This window comes from Artibeus jamaicensis, unplaced genomic scaffold (genome assembly GCF_021234435.1).
Source record: "Artibeus jamaicensis isolate MK-2021 breed Jamaican fruit bat unplaced genomic scaffold, CSHL_Jam_final contig_1998, whole genome shotgun sequence".
In the NCBI taxonomy this organism is placed as follows: domain Eukaryota; kingdom Metazoa; phylum Chordata; class Mammalia; order Chiroptera; family Phyllostomidae; genus Artibeus; species Artibeus jamaicensis.
The window spans coordinates 15839064-15860069 of NW_026521407.1; the positions used below are offsets into that span (position 1 = coordinate 15839064).

Here is a 21006-nt window from a genome sequence, read left to right on the forward strand (position 1 = left end):
TAGTACTTTACAGTAATTTTCAAAATTTCTAAAATCTATTCTTTTATAATCATTTTTCATTTAATCTTTGTTATATCTTTCTGTTACCATTTAGCCCCCCTAAACCTCCTTCCCCCAAGCAATCACCACACTGTTGACCCTGTCCATGAGTCCTTTTTCCTTTTTGTTCAATCCCTCCACCCCGTAATGTACCCCTCCCTCACTCACTAGCTGTCAGCCTGCTCTCCATCTAGAAGTCTGTCTCCATTTTCCTGTTAGTTCAGTTTGCTCACTAGACTCCACGTGGGTGAAATCATATGGTAATTGTCTTTCTCTGACCGGCTTATCTCAGTTAGCATAATGTTCTTCAGGTCTATCCATACTGTCTCAAAGGGCAAAATTTTCTTCTTTTTTTTATGGCTGAGTAGTATTTCATTGTGTAAATAGTTGTTTTATGGGACACTCATCTACTGATGGACACTTGGGCTACTTCCATATTATGGCAACTGTAAAAACCACTGCAATGAGCCCTGGCTGGTGTAGCTCAGTGGATTGAGCACGGGCCTGCGAACCAGACAATCACGGTTCGATTCCCAGTCAGGGCACATACCGGGGTTGCAGGCGGGGTTGCAGGCCGGTTCCCTGCAGGCCAGTTCCCAGTAGGGGACGCACAAAAGGCAACCACACATTGATGTTTCTCTCCCTCTCTCCTTCCCTTCCCCTCTAAAGATAAATAAATAAATTTAAAAAAAAACACTGCAATGAATATAAGGATGCTTATGTTCATAGGGGTACTAATACTCAAATTAGTATTTTGGGTTCCTTCAGATATATTCCCAGAAATGGGATCACTGGGTCAAAAGGCACACTGATTTTTAATTCTTTTTTTTTTAATTTTATTTAGTTATTTTTCAAGTACAGTTTTTTGTCTACTTCTCCCATCCCAGCCTCCCCGATTTTTAATTTTTTGAGATATCTCCATAATGCTTTCCACAGTGGTTGCACCAGTCAGCATTCCCACCAATAGTGCAAAAGGGTTCCCCTTTCTCCATCACTTTTCTTAATGTCTCAAAACTGACTATTTCAACCTTTAAAATATACCCTAATATATTTGCCCGTTAACTATGAGGAGCCTTACGTGTCTGCCTACCTTGTACCTGTGCCCAACTACAGACCTTACAGACAAGAAGGATCTGGAAAGAAGTATTCCAAGTCATGAAATCCAAAGACCTACATCCACGATTGCTCTATCCAGCAAAACTTTCATTTAGAATGGAAGGACAGATAAAGTGCTTCTCAGATAAGATCAAATTCAAGGAGTTCATCATCACCAAGCCCTTATTATATGAAATGTTAAAGGGACTTATCTAAGGAAAAGAAGATAAAAAATATCAACAGTGAAAGGACAGCAAACTCACAGTTATTAACAACCACACCTAAAACGAAAGCAAACTAAAAGGACAGCTAGATCAGAAGCAGGACCATAGAAATGAAGATCTCATGGAGGGTTAGCAACAGGGGAGTGGGAGGAGGAGAAGGGGAGAGAAGGTACAGAAAATAAGTAGCATAGACAGTAGGTAGAAAATAGGGGGGGCAAGAATAGTATGGGAAATATAGAATCTAAAGAACTTGAGACACATGATCATAAACTAAAGGGGGGAAAGGTGTGGGCGGGGGGGTTGCAGGGTAGAGGGGAATGAAGGGTGGGATAGAACAACTGTAATGGCATAACCAATGAAATAAAATAAAAAAGATATTACTAACTAGAACAGAAAAGGAAATTTACATGCTAGAAAAAATTTCATCAATAAAGAGGGTAAAACAACCCAGGTTGTCCCTAGATATCCACTCTTCAACAATTCCAAAAATATACATATTTATAAAATTTTCATGTGAGAAAGATGTGGACTTTAACCTTTAAGAATTTTTCTAGAATATTTTTTTACAGTTCTTTTTCTTCACAAACAGAAAACTAAAAATATTATTCTCCATAATGCTAAGGACAATTTGACATGTCTCACTATTTTAGGCTTTCACATTTTTTAACCTTAAGATGTTTTAACATAGTGCTATCACACTCCAAAGAAACTCTAACTAGTTCTTAGATCCATCTTATTCATTATACACACTGTTCAAGAAATTTAAAAGGGACCATGTAACAAAAACTACACTAATAAAGGACTCTGAAGACAGTATAATGTAAGAGGAAATGTATGTCAAAATAGAAGCCAGGAGACCACTGTTGAGCATGTCAATCCCTCTGAGCTTCTTTTTGTATGATCTGAAATTGGACCCTATGCTGGGGGTGGGGGGACAGGGGTGGAGGAACCTGTCCACATGCACAAATTTACATACAACCTGGGGATTCATGGTATCTACACAATACCAGGAGCCAATCCACAGACTTCTTAAAGGTCTACATATCCCAGGTTAAGGTAATTACTGGTTTTCAGCCAGCTTTAAAACTTGAGTGTTTCTATAAGCAAGTATTTTAGCAATAAAGCCATAAAATAATTGACAAAGCAGGAAAAAACTCTTACAGTAAAAGTGATCGATTTTACTAATAAGAGTTTCAAACTCAAAATTTTTACAACATACCATTTCACTCACGTACAAAATTGTCAAAAACTAAAAAACTGATCATGATCATAACTGGCAATTCACCTTTACAAGTTTGGCTTTTGGTCATTTATAAACAAGAGTTCTAATACAGACCATCTCCCAAGAAAATATATACAGGACGTTGCATAGAATTTCAGAGTCTCTTGCCCTAAACTAGGTTTACTGTCTCAGGACTTCCCTTTGCCTCTCTCCACCTTTCCCTTTGTGTACAGGAATACAATCACCAGTGTATTCCTCTTTCATAGTGTGCTCCTTCTCTTTGGTGGGCATATCCTTCAGTAGCTTCCTAAGAAGGGGTATGTGGAAACAATTTTGGGGGTTCTGACATACCCCCAAACGCCTCTATTCTGCCTTCACACTTGACTGATCAAATGGTTGGGATCTAGGCCAGAAGTCATCTCCCCTCAGAATTCTGAAGGCATTCCTCCACTGTTCTGATATTGCTGTTGAGAATTTGGTGCCATTTCTAATTCTTCATGTGACAGTTTAAGGACTGAATGGTGAGACCCTTGCTCCCTGACGTAGCAACTGGTAAATTTCACTGTAGAGTGTCTGGCAGGGTAACCTAGCTGGGAAGACTTTAAATATTAATATTTAGAAGTATTTTCTCTAAAACCATCCAATTTTTTTCCAGAAAAGATTCTTCATAAAGGATAAAAAAAAAAAAAGTAACTGGCTGCTAGTGTTCCTGGAGCTGAGCAGCGCAAGGAGACCGAAGGTTTCACCACTGAACATGTTGCCAGTCCCCTTACTTTCAGGTGAGCACTTATTCCCCCACCTTCCACAGTGCCAGGTACTCCTGGGTCTAGATCCAGTTTGGTTAACTTTCACAACAAAATAAATTTAACTTTTTGTGCGGGTTGAGGACAGTCAGTCACCAGGCTACCTGGTATGAGGCACATGCAGAAGTTTTCAGCCTCATATCTCACCTGCACCCAATTAGCCAATTTACTTTTTTTTTTAATGAAGCTGCTCTGTGGAGAATGAATTAAAGAAGATAAAGAAAAACAATGCAGGCCTAATAGGAGAGCACTAAAATTCTTTGATTTTTAAGCCTAACTTAAAATATTTTTTCATTATAAAAATAATCCCAGCCCTGGTTGGTGTGGCTCAGTGGACTGAGTGCTGGCCTGTAAACCAAGGGGCTGCCCATTCCATTCCCAGTCAGGGTACAGTACATGCCTAGGTTGTGGGTCAGGTTTCTGGTTAGGGACAAGTGAGAGGTAGCTGATCAATGTTACTCTCACATATTGATGTTTCTCTCCCTTTCTTTTCTCCCTCCCTTCCCCTGTCTCTAAAATAAAAAAATATTTTCAAAAATAAAAATTAAAAAATAAAGATAATTCCAGAGCCCTGGCTGGTGTAGCTCAGTGGATTGAGCACAGGCCTGCGAACCAGACAATCGCGGTTCAATTCCCAGTCAGGGTACATACCGGGGTTGCAGGCGAGTTCCCTGCAGGCCAGTTCCCAGCAGGGGATGCACAAAAGGCAACCATACATTGATGTTTCTCTCCCTCTCTCCTTCCCTTCCCCTCTAAAGATAAATAAATAAAATCTTTAAAAAAAAAACTGCATTTATAAAAAAAATAAAAAAACAAAGATAATTCCAGAGAAACAGAACATAATACAACTAACTTATAAAAGCTGGAAAATGGTATTAGATTAGGATACCAAAGAGTATGTAGTCCAACCCAAAAAAACAAAAGGTAGCAGTAGCAGCAGCTACCGCTGCTGCCACGTATGATTTTTTTAAATGGCTGCAAATTGACACTTTTTCCATTATAAGAGATAGGGTCTCTTCAATCTAGAACATGTAACTAACTAACTTGCTTGTAAACAATGAAATGCAGCAAGGATGTCCAGGCTGTCAAGAAAAGGAGATGTAGCTTTAGCCTTGCTCAGTGGGCAATTCCTGCTGGTACCCTGGGCCAGTTATAATTAGCAGTGTAACTGCCCTGGACTTGCATGAACTACCCCATGCAGACAGACATGGAAGGGCTCTCAGAAGACCGGAAGAGTTAGAAATGCCCAGCCAGTTCTCAGCATTCCAGCTCCAGCCACCAACTGAATAAAACACAGAAGAGACCCTGAGCCAAAATCCTCCAGCAAGAGCCCTTTCCAAACTCCTAATCCACAGAAACCATGAGAGATAAAAATTATTGTTCATTACAGGTCTCTAATTTTTTATGCAACAATTCTAAATTGTATAGCAAATACTATTTGCTAATTATATGACAATTAGTTCAACTAACTGTGGGGAAGAAAAGAATTTCCATCAATAAGGGCAGTTACGGGTGAATTTTCCAGATAGAGACCAGCTATCACATATGTAAGTGACTTGAAAAAGCTATGTAATAAGCAAGGCAAATTCCTCCTGAAGTCAACATTTTGACCTTACAGCCTCTACAGATTCTTTCCCTGCATCATGACTTTTCTATAGCAAAACAAAGTGCATGAAAATATACCAGGCTTCCGAGCAGCAATCTCAGAGTCATGCATTGTAATACTTCTAAATGTAGTAATCTATTATGACCTAAATTAATCTCTGGCCTCTCTTCAACCAAAAGGAGTGAGCTAGTTATTGCGAAAGCATCAAAACTGCCAAACAAAGCAAATATTACTGAATACACTCTCTTTTGAACAAAGAATTACCACACATTACCACTAAGTAGGACAGACCTTTTAAATTATGTATTTGGGAGGGGGTAGGAAGTCTGAGTGAAAAAGGTGAAGGAAAAAAAAAAACTTCATAGACAACAGTATGCTCATTGCCAGGGGAAATGGGCTGGGGGGAGGCAGGAGGGGACATAAGTGCTGATGGAAAGAAACATGACTTAGGGTGGTAAACACACAATAAATTTAACTTTTTGTGCGGGTTGAGGACAGTCAGTCACCAGGCTACCTGGTATGAGGCACATGCAGAAGTTTTCAACCTCATATCTCACCTGCACCCAAATTAGCCAATTTACTTTACATAATATATAGATGATGTATTACAGAATTAGACACCTTAAACCTATGTGATTTTATTAACCAATGTAACTAATAAATTCCATTAAAATACCAATAAATAAATAAATTACATATCTCATCTATCTCTTTTTATATTTTTATTCACTTAATTAACAAACACCTAATGAGTACTGTAGGTGTATGTAAATACAAATAGGAGACAGTTCATAGCTACAAAAGAGTTCATGGTGCTGTGGGGAAAACATTAATACAACCAATGAATTGTCGGTATGATAAATGATACAAGAAGTATGATAAAGTATTATAGGACTATAAGTAGTGTGTGCTGGAAGTTCTCTACTTGCTCCTTCAGAATCATTCTCCTTTGCCCAGTGCTTAGTTTCCTACAAGGCTGAGCTTTATGAACTACATAAACTGGGCTCCCTTGTTCTCTGGCTTCAGTAAATCAGAATCAACAGTGATGGTCTCTCTGGGTTCCTATAATGCTCGCTCCTTCTACCTTTCCTGGCCCAAAGATGGTGTAATTTTGCCAGTCCCTAAGTGCTGCACTATTCTTTGCTGGATTTCTTTAAAACTATCCATTCATTCTAAGCAGTCCCTCCATGACATTCCCTTTCACCTATTGTAGGAATATTCATTGTTTCCTATCTGGGCCCTTAATGATGGAGAGGGGTGCCTAACTCAGACTGGGGAAGTCTAGAAGGACTTCTAAGAGGAGATAATGCTTAGCTACATCTTAATAATAGCTGGGTAGATTTGGCAGTAAGACTAAGTAAGACAGGAAGGTAACAGAGTCTAAGGAAAAAACATTGTCAAAAATTTGGAGACTTAAGAAAATGTGAAAAGCATAAGAAAATGTGAGTTCAGAGTGGTGTAACATAGGAGTATAATGGGAACACAGGCATAATGGGAAGCAATGCTAGAACCAAATTATAAAGTGTTTTTAAATGGAGATGTTTCATAGAACTGGTTTTTATAACAAATAAATTTTTTAAAAATTCAAAGAAAAAAAGGGTGGGCTATATTTTAAAAGACACTTAAGAAATACTAATCAAATAGACCTTTTCTGCATCCTGATCATAACAAGTCAATTACTTAAAAATGGGAAGGGGAAGCGAAAGAAAAGAATTAAAACTGTTGTCAGAGAAAAGACAAGTACCATATGATTTCACTCACATGTGGAATCTAATGAACAAACTGAATTAACAAGCAAAATAGAGACAGACTCATAGAAGAGAGCAGGCTAACAGGTCTGGGGAGTTTTTGGGGGGACAGATGGAGCAAAAAAGAGAAAGAACTCATGGACACAGACAACACTGTGATGATTGCAGGGGAGAGAGGGGTAGGTGGAGGTGGAAGAGGGTATGGGGGGAACAAATGATAATAAAAAAATACAATAAACTTTTTTAAAAATGCATCTTTTCATGAGATTAATACGATTTTCTTATTTTCAATTAGTTCATGTATCTATGAGTGAATATTGCTTATTGTAAATGTTCTATTCCTATTTTTCATTATAAATATAAGTGCCAAGGAAATTTATTCACATAAACATGTGAGAGTTTTATTATGCAAATGCCAAATTATTTTAATTCTTTAATTTATATGCCAAGTCCTGGCTAGTGTGGCTCAGTGGATTGAGTGCTGGCCTGCAAACCAAAGGGTCACCAGTTCTATTCCCAGTCAGGGCACATGCCTGGGCTGCAGGCCAGGTCCCCAGTAGGGGGTGCTCGAAAAGCAATCAATCATATATTGCTGTTTCTCTCCCTGTCTTTCTCTATCCCATTCCCCTCTCTAAAAATAAAGAAAACCTCTAAAAATAAAAAATAAGAACATAGTTTTAAAATTATATGCCAAAAAATCATAATAATCTATTATGATTTTTTTAACTTTCTGGAAAGTAACAGCATTTATATGACTTTTCTATTTTTTATGAAAATTTAATGATCAGCTAACAACTTGATCAAGTCCTTCAGTTTTGTCGAAGATTAAGGATTGGAAACCACATGACTTGTGAAAAGCTGTTAATCAGTCACTGGAGTCACTACCTTCTCAACAACCTCATCAATGATCTGTCTGACTGGTCTCTTTGGTGTCTCTCACCACAGGGCAATGTACTATTTGAGATAACCAAAAGATGTTGGGATAACCTTTCTTCTGTAAGGTGGAAGGAAGAAATATAAAAGACTGATCAATTTTAGAATCTAAAGTTCAGCACCCTTAAAAATATCCATGGGCTTCATTCTTTTTATTTCACCCTCACTGCATGTACCACTAACTCTAGCAGAGTGACTGTTTGGTTATTTCATACACCAAGTCTTGTCTGTTTATACTGCAAGCTCCCTGAAAGCAAGATCAGGATCCAAACCTCTTCTTAAAACCCCAAGTGCATGTAAGACTCTCAAAAAATGTTCGCTGAAGGAATACATAAATATTTCATTCCCATCCTAAGTCCTCCTTCTAATTAGAGAAAATAATTTAAGAGCTAACCAAACTGAAAATCTGAAAAAAAAAAAAAAAACTTGAAATATCATCACAAATCCCACTGTAAAGTAACAAAAATACTGGTTTCCTACCTACCTAAAATAAGAAAAATGCAAAACAACTAGGCAGTAGAAAATTAATATATATAAGGATTCACATTCTATTACAAAGGACTTTAGGACAACTATCCTCATTTTGATAAAACTGAAATAGTTGTACCAATTTTTCCATCAAAAATGTATTACTATTCTCCTCGTAAGATTTAAAACATTTTTTTCATCAAATAAAAAGTTCTGACTTCACTTTCACTGATTCAGAATACCTATAAAATCAGGATCTGAACAGTAATTATTGATAAATACATAACAAATGAGAACACTAAAACTGTAGAGCTCAAAAAAAACTGCAGCTTTTTTCACTGCAAAAACAGATCTTTTGGCAGTGAAAATCAGATTGATCTTCACTTCATTAAGTAAATTTTACAAAGTATTAACAGACAAATACTTCAATCTTACATCTTTATACCTTAACGTTGTCAAAAGTACTAAAGTATAATTGTCAGTGAATTCGATAATGACATCAGAAAGAGAGATCCTATTATTTGTTTCAAGTTAGGTCCTTACAATCATGTAAGCTTTTTTCAATTTGGTCAATCATTCCTTAACTCACAAATATTTACTGAAGATGTACTATGTACTAAATACTGTGTTAGACATGGTATTTTGACTGTATCAAATGCCATTTTATTTTTCTTAAATTTAAAAAAGATTTTTCCCATCATTCTTCCTTTTATAAAAATTCCAAAATTTAATTTAAAAAATCTCTTTCAACTTTATTTATAGTATTAGATTCATATGATTCTGAATAATCTGACCAAACAGTAACTCTTCTTCAGTAGAAAAAGTCATAGTTAAAGCCTGAAGACATAAGATCATACAAAAATAAAACCCAGTTAAACATCGATGTTTGCAATTCTTATAACAAGTAACATATTTCATAAAGTTTATATAAGAAAGTTTATCCTAAAGTATGGATTTGCATTAGAAGCCAGCATCACCTTTGACCGTTGTGATTCTCCAAGTCCATTATTTCAAGTGCACTCCCTCATTTAGACAGTTCCAGTTTTAGAGGTCTTCACCCTCTTTTGACATCTACCTGTGCAGAAATAACCCCATCTACTGGGAAGAGGTGAAACTACAAGCTATTTTTGAAAGTGCCAGCAAGCTACAGAGAAATGTATTAAATCAAAAGACTTAGGTCCAAACCAAGACCTCCAAAATCCTGAGCCACTCAAATTGTTCTCCAAAGCTCTTCTATTTCTTACCAAAAATAAAGTGGGATGGGAGAATACATTTAATTTTCTAAATGTTTTCTATATTATTTAAAGATAAAGTTATAACACAGCTAATTTAACTATATAAATTCTGATACACCAGTACCCCAAAGTGTACAAGACCCTTATGCCTATCTTATAAAACATGGTATCATTTAAATCAATACCTACGGTAATTGTGTACTTGTTCCTAAAAAAATACAGCATATAATTGGTTTTGACTTATTGTTTTACCTTATCCTTTATTTTAGTGTTTTAAATTTATTTTTTCAATTACAGTTTACATTCAATATTATTCTGTATTAATTTCAGGAGTACAGCATAATGGTTAGAAAAGCATACATTTTACAAAGTGTTCCCCCTGATATTTCCAGTCCCCATACACACCATACAATTATTGCAATATTATTGACTATATTCCCTATGCTGCACTTTACATCCCCATGACTATTTTACCAAATTGTACTTCCTTTTTAAAAAATCTGTCGTTACTCTATCATAGTTGTCCCAATTTTCCCCCTTTGCCCTTGACTTACCAGCCCAACCCCCACTCCCACAGTCAATTCCCACACTGTTGTCCATGTCCATGTGTCAGCATTCATACATATTCTTTGACTAGTCCCCTCCTCTTCTTTCCACTGACTTATGTAAAGCTCAGTCTTTGATTAAAAAACGACTAAATACATTAATATGTTATAGCCTAAACAGTATTCTTAATAAATGCTGTATCCTGCCCAGCAAAATCTTAAAATAAATAACACTCTCACTTTACGAATGCATTTATAACTAAAAGCAGAGGCACTAAGAAAATAAGTAATTTGCTTGATGGCACAAAGCTCATCAGTAGCATAACTAGTACCTGAACCCAAGTTGTCTGCCAAGTTCTATATTCTTTCCATAATATCCCAATGCCTCCCACAAAATTACCATGTATATCTTTCATAGTAAGTAAGGTCTACATTATGATGTCTGCTTTGTGACAGTTCCCAGGAATGCACTGTGGCCAAATTTTTAAGTCTGCTTGGACTTCAATGAAATTTTCTTTCTTTGTTTTGCCTTATAGAAAAATATGTACATGATCATAATATAAAATAAAAACATTTTTAAATCATAATCCAACTCACATTTAATGAAACAATTGTATCCATTATTTTCTATTGCCACATTTTAGACATGTTTATTTTTTTATCCCACCTTTTCCTAATATAAATTGAGGGGGACTGATACCAGATAAATAGGCAAATCTTAAGCCATGCCTGTTGCAAATCACTTTCAGCTAGCAAGAGAAACAATAATAATAAAAATTTTAAAGGTCTATAATAACAATTCTGAAAAGGAGAGTCCAATCTAAGTTTATTCTGGTTTTTTGTATCTTCCTTCATAATACTATATATAATACCTTCATAATACTATATATAATAAAAATAATGTCTGACATTATGTCAAGAAATTGATAAATAGCCCTGACTAGTGTGGCTCAGTGGACTGAGCACCAGCCTGTGAACCAGAGGGTCGCCAGTTCGATTCCCAGTCAGGGCACATGCCTGGGTTGCAGGCCAGGTCCCCAGTTGGGGGCACACTAGAGGCAAACACACACTGATGTTTCTCTTCCTCTCTCCTTTTCTTCCTCTCTTTCTAAAAATAAATAAATAAAATCTTTAAAAAAAACTGATGAATATTTGCTGGCTGAAAAAATAAAATAAAGGCTCTAGCCCTGGCTGGTGTAGCTCAGTGGATTGAGTGCAGGCTTACAAACCAAAGGATTGCGGTTCGATTCCCAGTCAGGGCACATGCCTGGGTTGCAGGCCAGTTCCCAACAGGGGACTCACGAGAGTCAACCATACATTAATATTCTCTCCCTCTCTCCTTCCCTTCCTCTCTAAAGATAAATAAATAAAATCTTTTAAAAAATAAAAATAAAGGCTCTAAAGCATTACAAGATACTAAATTACAGGACCCTAAATTTAAAAGCTACAATTATGCTTATTACTCTATTATTGAGATGTTCACAAAAGCTTTTTTACCATTGTTTGAAATCAAGAGACTTACATGAAAGCTACGGAAATCAAAAAAGGGTAGATTATAAATGATAAACTTATAAATGGTAGAATTATGATAAAAGGAACAAAAGTGTCCAGAAATAGAACTGCATACATATTGTCAATTGATTTTTCAGCCACGGTGCCAAGACAATTCAATGCAGGAAACAAAAGTATTTTAACAGCCCTGGTTGGAGTGGCTCAGGGGATTGAGTGCTGACCTTCGAACTGGGGGGTCACCGGTTCAGTCCCTGGTCAGGACACATGCCTGGGTTGTGAACCAGGTCTCTGGCTGAGGGTGTGTGAGAAGCAACTAATTGATGCATTGTCTTGCACAATGATGTTTCTCTCCCTCTCTCCATCCCTTCCCCTCTCTCTAACACACACACACACACACACACACACACACACATACACTTTTCAGTATTTTAACAAATAGTGCTCGGAAAATCGGGTATTATATGAAAAAAATTTTTTTCAACCTTGACACTTACCCCTCATACCATATTAATTAAGTTAGCCAGGGCTAAATTAACGTTAGCCCTGGCTGGTGTGGCTCAGTGGACTGAGTGCTGGCCTGTGAACCAAAGGGTTGCCAGTTCAATTTGCAGTCAGGGCATATGCCTGGGTTGCAGGCCAGGTCCCTAGCGGGGGAAGTGCAGGAAACAACCACACATTGATGTTTCTCTCCCTCTCTTTCTTCTTCCCTTCCCCTCTCTCTAAAAATAAATAAAAATCTAAAAATAAAATAACAAAAAATTAACTTTAGAAGGGTCACAAATATAAATGTAAGAGCTACTATTATAAATGATGTAGAAGAAAACATATGGGAAAATCTTTAGAACTGAAATTTAGGAAAGAAATTCTTAGAACATAAAAAGCATAAACCATAAAAAAATTGATGAAGAGCTTAGTCAAAATTCAAAACTTCTGCTCTTTGAGATATTAGTGAGAGGGGGGAAAGGCTCAATATAGGAGAAAATACTTGCAAAACACAATTTTAAAACTACAAGCAAAAGATCTGAACAGATATTAACCAAAGATACATGGATAAGAAATCCATGAAAAGATGCTTAACACTATAGGTTAATAAGGGAATTAAAGCTACACTGAAATATCTCTATACACCAATTAAAATTATTACAATCAAAGACTGCCAACAGCAAGTGTTGGCTAGGATTGGAAGCAACTGGAACTCTCATTCACTGCTGGTAAAAATACAAAATGGTCCATCTTGAGAATCAGTTTAGCGATTTTTTAAAGATTTTATTTATTTATGTGTGTACGTATATATGTATTTACTTAGAGAGGAGGGGAAGGGAAAAAGAAAGGGAGAGAAACATAGATGTGGGATAGCAACATCAATCAGTTGCCTTTCCTACCCCCCACCCTTGCACCCTTTCCCACCGCAGCTCTCCACGGTCCTGGGATGAACCCACAACCCAGGCACATCCCCTGACCTGGAATCTACTGGATCCTTAGCTCTGACAAATGAAGCTCAAACAACTGAGTCACACCAGTCAGGCTTAGTCATTTGTTTTAAAGTTAAATACATATTTACCATATGACCCAACAATCCTAATTGTGAGAAATTAAAATATGTTCCCACAGAGAGGTGTACTCTTTTAACAACTTTATTCATAATAACCAAAACCCAGAGACAACAAATGTCTGTGGATATGTATAAGTGGATACACAAAATGGGGTATATGTATACAATGTAATATTCCTCAGGAATAAATAGGACCAACTGATACACAACATGAATGGATCTCAAAAGCACTGTGCTAAATGTAAGAAGCCTCATCGCATTTACATAAAATTCTGGAGAAGGCACAACTGTAGTGACAGAAAGTAAAACAGTGGTTGCCAAGGATTGGGGATGGGAGGAGACTGGCTGTGAAGGGGCACAAGAAAACTTTTGGGGAGGAAAAAAAATGTCCTTCATGCAATCATCTATAGTAATTACTACCTAAAATGAACTAAGATTTATTTTAAAACTGCAACTTTATGTCTCCTGTCAATTTTTTAGTAAGAAACCAAACTGCGCCCTGGCTGGTATAGCTCAGTGGATTGAGCATGGGCCTGAGAACAAAAGGATCACGGTTCAATTCCCAGTCAGGGCACATGCCTGGGTTGCAGGCCAGGTCCCCAGCACCAGGCACACCAGAGGCAACCACACATTGATGTTTCTCTCTTTCTCTTCCCCTCTCTCTAAAAATAAAATAAATAATATCTTTAGAAAATAATATTTTTAAAAAGTCAATGTTTTCTACACCAAGACATTTATAGCAATTATCTATAATAACAGAATTTGGAAATAAATGAAAATTAAAACAACAAAACCACCCCAACCTGTGTGAGTCAGTTGGGCAAAATGTCTCCAGTTGGATTCCCAGTCAGGGCACATGGCTGGGTGGCAATTTGGTCCCTGGGCGGTGCACAAGTGAAAGACAACCCATCGATGACTAATGTTTTTCTCCCTCTTTTTCTCCCTCCCCTTCCCTTTCTCTAAAAGTAAATAAATAAAATCTGAATGAAAGAGAGAGGGGAAGGAAGAAAGAGAGAGAGAAAGGAAGAAAGAGAGAGAGAAAGAAAGGAAGAGAAAGAAGATAGAAAGGCAGGCACATGAACAATGGTTTCTACAGAATCCTCTTAACTGGTTATCCTAAAATATCAATCTTCACAGTTTCCATTGCAGTCCATCCTCCCTAGTGCCCCAAGATTAATGCTTCTAAACATCAAGCATATCAAAGCTCTAAAAATCCTTCAATGGTTCCCACCTCCTTAAAAAAAAAAAAATCAAACTTCTTGGCAAAATATAACAGGGTCCTGCCCTGACTGATGTGGCTCGTTGGGTTGGGCGTCCTCCCACAAACCAGGAGGTCACCGGTTCGATTCAGGTCAGGGCACATGCCTGGGTTGCCAGCCAGATCTCCCTGGGTAGGGTGTGCAAGATGCAACCAATCACACATAGATGTTTCTTTCCCTCCCTTTCTTCCTCCTTACCCCTCTCTCTAAAAATAAATAAATGAAGTCATATATATATATATATATATATATATATATATATATATAAAATAACAAGGCCCAAAATGGGTCTGTCCCTATCTATTGCTTCATCTCTTGAACTCACACCCAATGCATTAGCAGTAAACACCACATATGGGATTATATGGTACTACTGTGTCTCTAGCATCAGCACAATAAAATGCCAAAAAGCTCTTAATCCATGCTTAAACAAGGATTCTGCCTTCATGGAATTTACAGATAGAAATAACAAATGCACAACCTGGCTGGTGTGATTCAGTGGATTGAGCACCAGCCTGTGAACCAAAGGGTTGCTGGTTTGATTCCCAATTTGGGCACATGCCTGGGTTGCAGTAGGGTCCCTGGAGGGGAAGGGGGGGGGAAGGCATCGGGTGCACACATTGACGTTTCCCTCTCTTTCTCCCTCCCTTCCCCTCTAAGGATACATAAATAAAATTTTTTTTAAAAGAAAGAAACAAACAAACAACAAATGCCCTTCAGTGAGTTACAGAGGAAAGGACAACTCAGGTCAAAGATAGTTCTGGGGTAAAAGTAATCTGTAGTTGAACCTTAAAAGATGAGCAAGGGTGACAAGGGTAATTTCAAATAAATGAAAAGAATTTGTTTCCCCACAAAACCTTGTAAGTTTGTAACAGACTTTCTATATGGACAACGTAGGTTCTGACATGTACTTAACTAATCTCTCCAAGTTTCTATCTCTTGGGAGGTATTGTGAGAATCACAGCTGATAACACATGTAAACTTAACATAGTACCTGGCACTTAATAAGCATTCGATACATGTCAGCCACATGGACACACAGAATGTTGATTGCAGGAGTATATGAGTATTTCAAGGGTCCAGCATTCTTAGAACAAACAAAATTAACAGTAAATAAAACAAGGGCAAAGAGAGAAAAGGCAGTAAGAACAGGGTTAAACAACCTATCATCACATAGCTAGGGTCAAACAGTTCTCTCTATACACCATGATGATATTTTCACACTACACATTACAAGAGCACAACGATTTACATTCATGATACTGAAACACAAATAAAACTTAAGTTCTGTTAAGTATGGTCTATTTGAAAGGAATAGGATATATTACACCTTTAAAAGGCTTCAAAATCTTTTTTAAATAGCTAAAATAAAAATCTTTTGTATATATACTCCATTTACCTTGAAAATTTAGTTATATACAAAACAGCTGAACTATATACTAACTAAATGGCATATTAGTATGTTATGATAGTTACAATTCAACCAAGAAAAGTAGAATCTATGATTAAACACACACACACACACACACACACACACACACACACACACACACTTTACTGGCCAATGAAAATCAAACTACATGAAGCACCTAGGCAGGTCCAACTGCCTGTTTAAAGGTTAGAAGCTAAGCTAGATTAGCTTCCTCCTCAGAAACCAAAAAAATAAAATGAATTGGAAACATTCAAACCACTAATACCCCTAGAAAAAGGAATAAGTCATTATGGTACATAGGCACATTCCTACTTAGAAACCTGTAGAGCATAATCAAGCTCTAATTTTTAAAGCCTTGAATCAAGAAAATAATACTAAGACAACAGCATACCTAAAGTGAGATTTTTAAAGTTAATTTTCCATTAGCAAGACAAGGTTAACCTCATTACTGCCAAGGGTTTTATAAATTAATTATATGAGGAGCAGCATACAAAAACATTTAAATTACAAAAAGGTCTGGAGAAGTAATCTGTTACTTCTCCATATCTAAGAATTTTAAATATTAGAAATTGTATTAAACTGCTTTTTTCAGTCTTTGGTTCTCAAAAACAATTATATCAAAAAATAACCCCCTACCCTGGCCAGATAGCACTGTTGGTTAGAGCATCTTCACGATATATACCAGGGTTGTGGGTTCAATACCTGGTCAGGGCACATAGGAGAGGCAACAAATAAATGCATGAACAAGTGGAAAAACAAAATAATGTCTGTCTGTCTGTCTCTCTCTCTCCTCCCCACCACCTACCTTTCTCCTGTCTAAAAATATTTTTAATTACCCCAATAATTTTACTATAACCAAATACAAAGAATATGTAACAGAAGCCTGTATCAGATATTCCTAAGTGTAATGTATACAAACTTCACATTTTACAATCAGTTTGCTCTAGAAGCACTTGTTGACATTGGTGTCTTCACCATAGAGCCCACGTTAATATGTCATAAAGACGACAGAAGTAGCTTGATGGACTCAATCAGATTTTACCCACTAACGGCCTAATGAATCTCAAATTTGGGATTAAATTAACTCTACCTTCTTAGCATCAAGTACCAAACTGCTCACTAGTTAACTGAGGTCCTAAGAACATGTAGAAAAGTCCACCCTGGCTGGTATGGCTCAGTCATTTGAGCATGGGCCTGAGAACCAAAAGGTCCCCAGTTCAATTCCCAACCAAGGCACATACATGCCTGGGTTGCAGGCCAGGTCCCCTGTTGGGGGCAAAAGAGCCACAACCACACACTGATGTTAACCACACACTGATGTTTATCTCCCTCTCTTTCTCCCTCCCTTCTCCACTCTAAAAGTAATTAAATAAAGTATTTATTTAAAAAACAAGAATATGTAGAAAAGTCTAATATCTGTTGTGGGTGAAGATCTCACAGCTTGAATATTTGTTCTCCTTCAGTTTTTGTGTATGAGAAAGTGTGTGTCTGTGTGTGTGTGTGTGTGACCGCACGAGAATTGTTTATACCTTTCAGTAAAGGGGCACCTCTACATTAAGAATATAGAGTAACTGAGTAACCACAGCTCATTAAGCACTTTGAAATCAACAACACTCTATAAATTCAAAATACTGGTATTATATTAACATACAGCAAAGAACAATTAATTTTAAGGCATATTACAGACACAATGTATTGTAAACCATATAAAAACTCACTGTAGGATATATCTTTTTTTTTTTAAGTGATTTTCTTCTATTATAGAATCCGGATCTAAATGAACTGTTAAACACTTATTCTAAAGGTATGCCAAACATTTCTTAAGGTCTTAACAAAGAATCAACTTAAAAAAAAAAACAGAAAAACAAAACGAGGCCTAGGTTAAATATTTTATTTGGCTTCTCAAGATGGACTGAAAAGTTGGGCACCAGCTCCAGACCAATTCCTGGACGCACATCAAACACAGCCCTGTCATTTATCCAGTCAGTCAAAACAATCTTTTCCATCTAACCCTTTAATGTTTATGTCCTAAAAAGCTGCTAATTGAATCCAGCTCTTGAGATCTATTTGTTAAAATATATACCATCTAATTTGTAAATGAACAAAAAAGAAAAAATATGTTAACTTTCCTGGCAAAACAGAAGAAAATCCATCATATGTAACCAAAAGGGAAAGAGAAATGTTTTTAATATTTGAGTATTTTTTCTTAAAATATGACAGAGACAAATTCCCAATGGTTTTAAGAAATTGAGAGTACCTCAACTGTTTTTACAATTAAGGGGGACCCAGTACATTTAAAATTCCTCAGAAAAATCTAAAAATACAAAATCACTCTATAAATTTAGTCCACTGTTCCTCTCCTCCCCCCCAAAAAAAGTAATCTTTTTTCCTAACTTTACTCATTAATTCTAATAATGTATCATATGCAGTCAGGAAACCACAAACACTTTAAGAGCTATTGAGTCACACAAAAACCTCAAACTCATTTTATCTGCAGAAAAATCAAAATCCCTGTTTTCTCCCTCATTTATATTTTTTATACACACAAATATAAATACATAGACTAGAAGGAAACAGGTGACCTATTCTGATGCTTTCTGCACACCTGGAATCACAGGTTCTTTTCATAAGCACTGACACAGGACTGACTCAGGAGAGGAATAGCAGTAGATAAACTACAGCAACAAAGGTCCCTTATAAAGGTTTCCATTGATTCATAATACAGAAACTGAATAGGGGAAACAGGGGAGACAGGCATTCCCCAATCCAGGTTTTCCATTAAGAACCACTCAGTTAATGATTCTTTGCAACTTTCCCTAGGGAAAGTAAAACTGTCACGAAAGTAACATACTTCTTAAGTTGCAGCCAACATCGTCTAAATTCTCAAATACCAAATTCACTGCAAGTTTGTATCTCAAAAGTTCAGCCAGTGGACTAGGATGTGACACACAAGCATTCAATTACAAAAATTAGCCCACATAAATCTCAAAGTCTAGTGTAGGCAAACATAATTATAGTTTATTCTTACACATGCACCCACACACATAGATAAAGGATCTTTCTCACCACACATCCGAGTATCAATGTAATATATTAACAGCAAATGGTAAAAGGAGGGTAACTATGCTCATTTCAGTCATACTTTTCTAAGCAAAAATATTTTTTCCTTAAAATAGGGTAACGCAACCCTGTAGGAAGACGGCACTGTAAGCAAAATGGACCTGTAATGTTCAAGATTCAATGCACTTAGATTCATAAACACTTTGTACGGGAAGCCTTCTATCTAGCAACCCCTCCAGACATTCTTTTCCATTTAGAAAAGGGAAGAGGAGGAGGTTGAGGGAGAGAGAGAAACTTCTCATGAAAGTCTGTATGAGCACATACTTAGAAATGCACCAAAAAAAAAAAAAAAAGTGTGTGTAAAGCCGGTCTAGAGTTAGAAGTGAGACACAAGTTCTGCGGCCTACAAGGACAACCCAAAACACGCTACCCTGCAATCAAACACTCCCAAAACACAGTGTGTACAACGAGCCGGAGTCGTCGGATCCTGCGGACGCCCCGGAAAAGCCAACCTCAGGCTCCTTCCCTCCCAAGGACGTGCGTTTCAGGTGTGTGGCACCGGCTGCTGTGGCTGGCAGCCGAGAGGGAAGGTTTTTGCACGCGGGCGCAAGTGGGCGAACAAGTTCACAACCAAGGCACACACACACACGCCCTCCCGCTAAGCGCTCCATCTTTAAGGAGTGTTTACGGCGCGCAGCCAGCCGCCGGGTTCAATAATCCCGGCGCAGGAGCTGCTCATCCACTCAACGACCCCACCTGAGCAGCGGCCGGGGGCTGCTCCCCGAAGCCCCGGGAGAGAGTCCTACTCCTCGGCCAAGGCTTCGCGACCTCAAATCCGCCTGGAATTCCAACCGGGGTCCCCCTCCCCTCAACAAAAGACCCCCGAGTCACCCCTAGCTTTTTCAAGAATTTCCAAACAGCAGCGAATGGTTGTGCCATGACTCTCCCTGAACTAGGCCTTCCCACGTCCCCCGACCCCGACTCACCATTGATCACGACCCTGGCCCTTCCCAAGGCCACAGGCACCCCCCGCCGGCTCTCCCACCCGCGGCTGCCCCAGCCAAGTCCCGCCGCCCGCCCGCCCCCCTACCTTCTCACCTGTCAGGCGCAGCTTGACGGGCCCGTTCCTCCGGCCCCCGGGGTTAGACATGTCCCCGGCGGCGGGGCTGCGGCCGCGGCGCGGGGGCCGGCAGGCGGCGACCGGGGCGGGGGCGACGGTGAGGCGCGGCGGAGTCACCACAGCGGCCGGGGATGCGGCCCGAGCAGCCGGCGCCGCGGCCGCCACGGCCGGAGGGTCCCGGATGTGCCGAGCGTCGTCGCCATGAGCCGCGGAGGGAGCGGGACGCCGATCTCCCCCCTCCTCCCACTTCTTCCTCGGCCCGGGCCGCACAACAAAGCGGCAGCCGCGGCCGGCCGCGCCGCCTCCGCCCGCGCTCCCGCCGCCTCCACGCAACCACCTCCGCCTTTCCCTCCTCTCAGCGTGGCTAGGCCCGGGAGCCGACGGGGCTGGTCGGCTGAGGCGGGCGGTGCTCGGCTGCGCCGGAGCAGACTCAAGGATCGGCCGCTTCCTCCTCCACCCGCCCTCTTGTCTGAGCAAACCCGGTCCGGCGGCCGCCGCGGCCACTCGTCGGCTGCGGGGGGCGGGGAGGAGACGGAGGTGGAGCTGCTCGGCGGGGCGGGGCGGGGCATGGGCGGGGCCGGGGCGGGGCCTGGGCGGGCGCGCGCTGGGTGCTGAGGGCACCGGGGCAGGAGGTCCGGTTCTGCCTGGGCGCCCGCGGTCCGCAGAGGGTCCCACGCTGAGCATAAGGAGAGAGACCCAAGGACCAAGAGTGGCGGTGCGGAGCTCTCTGGAACCGGAAGGGGTTTAGTGTCCCTCCTTAGAGCTTTTGTCTTTGTAACGCAGACTGTATTTATTAATCGCCCACTACGTACAGGGCTCTCTGAGAGGTGGGGCGAACAAAGTTTGAAACGCTGCCCTCTGGGAATGTAGCGTCGCGTCGCTGAGGGTAGAGACGCTGTTTCCATACCAAGGATTCCAGCAAATCCCCAGGGGTACTTTGCTCCTGCTATAGTAGCTGCCACCTCCATCCACGACTCACCAGGTAAACGAGATCAGGTTACCTTCCTGCTCCGGCTCTTTTTCCAGCTGTAGCGCTAGGACAGGAGGATAATAACATTGCCTTAAAGGATTATTAACAAGATAAACCTTGGAGACAAATGTGTGAAAAGCTTTTCATACGAGAGGACAAAATAAAAAATAAAATAAAAATAAA

The 21006-nt window shown here is 39.3% G+C and overlaps 1 protein-coding gene across 1 annotated transcript in view; it reads right to left on the reverse strand.

Annotated features, from left to right (window-relative positions):
• The window catches only part of SMURF2 (SMAD specific E3 ubiquitin protein ligase 2), a 121384-nt gene extending 101467 nt beyond the window's left edge, over positions 1 to 19917 (reverse strand). The window contains exon 1 of the mRNA XM_037127988.2: positions 19832 to 19917. Coding sequence (XP_036983883.2) covers positions 19832 to 19883 — 52 coding nt within the window. The 5' untranslated portion in view covers positions 19884 to 19917. The remainder of the gene's footprint in view (positions 1 to 19831) is intronic.
• Positions 19918 to 21006: the final 1089 nt, after the last annotated feature.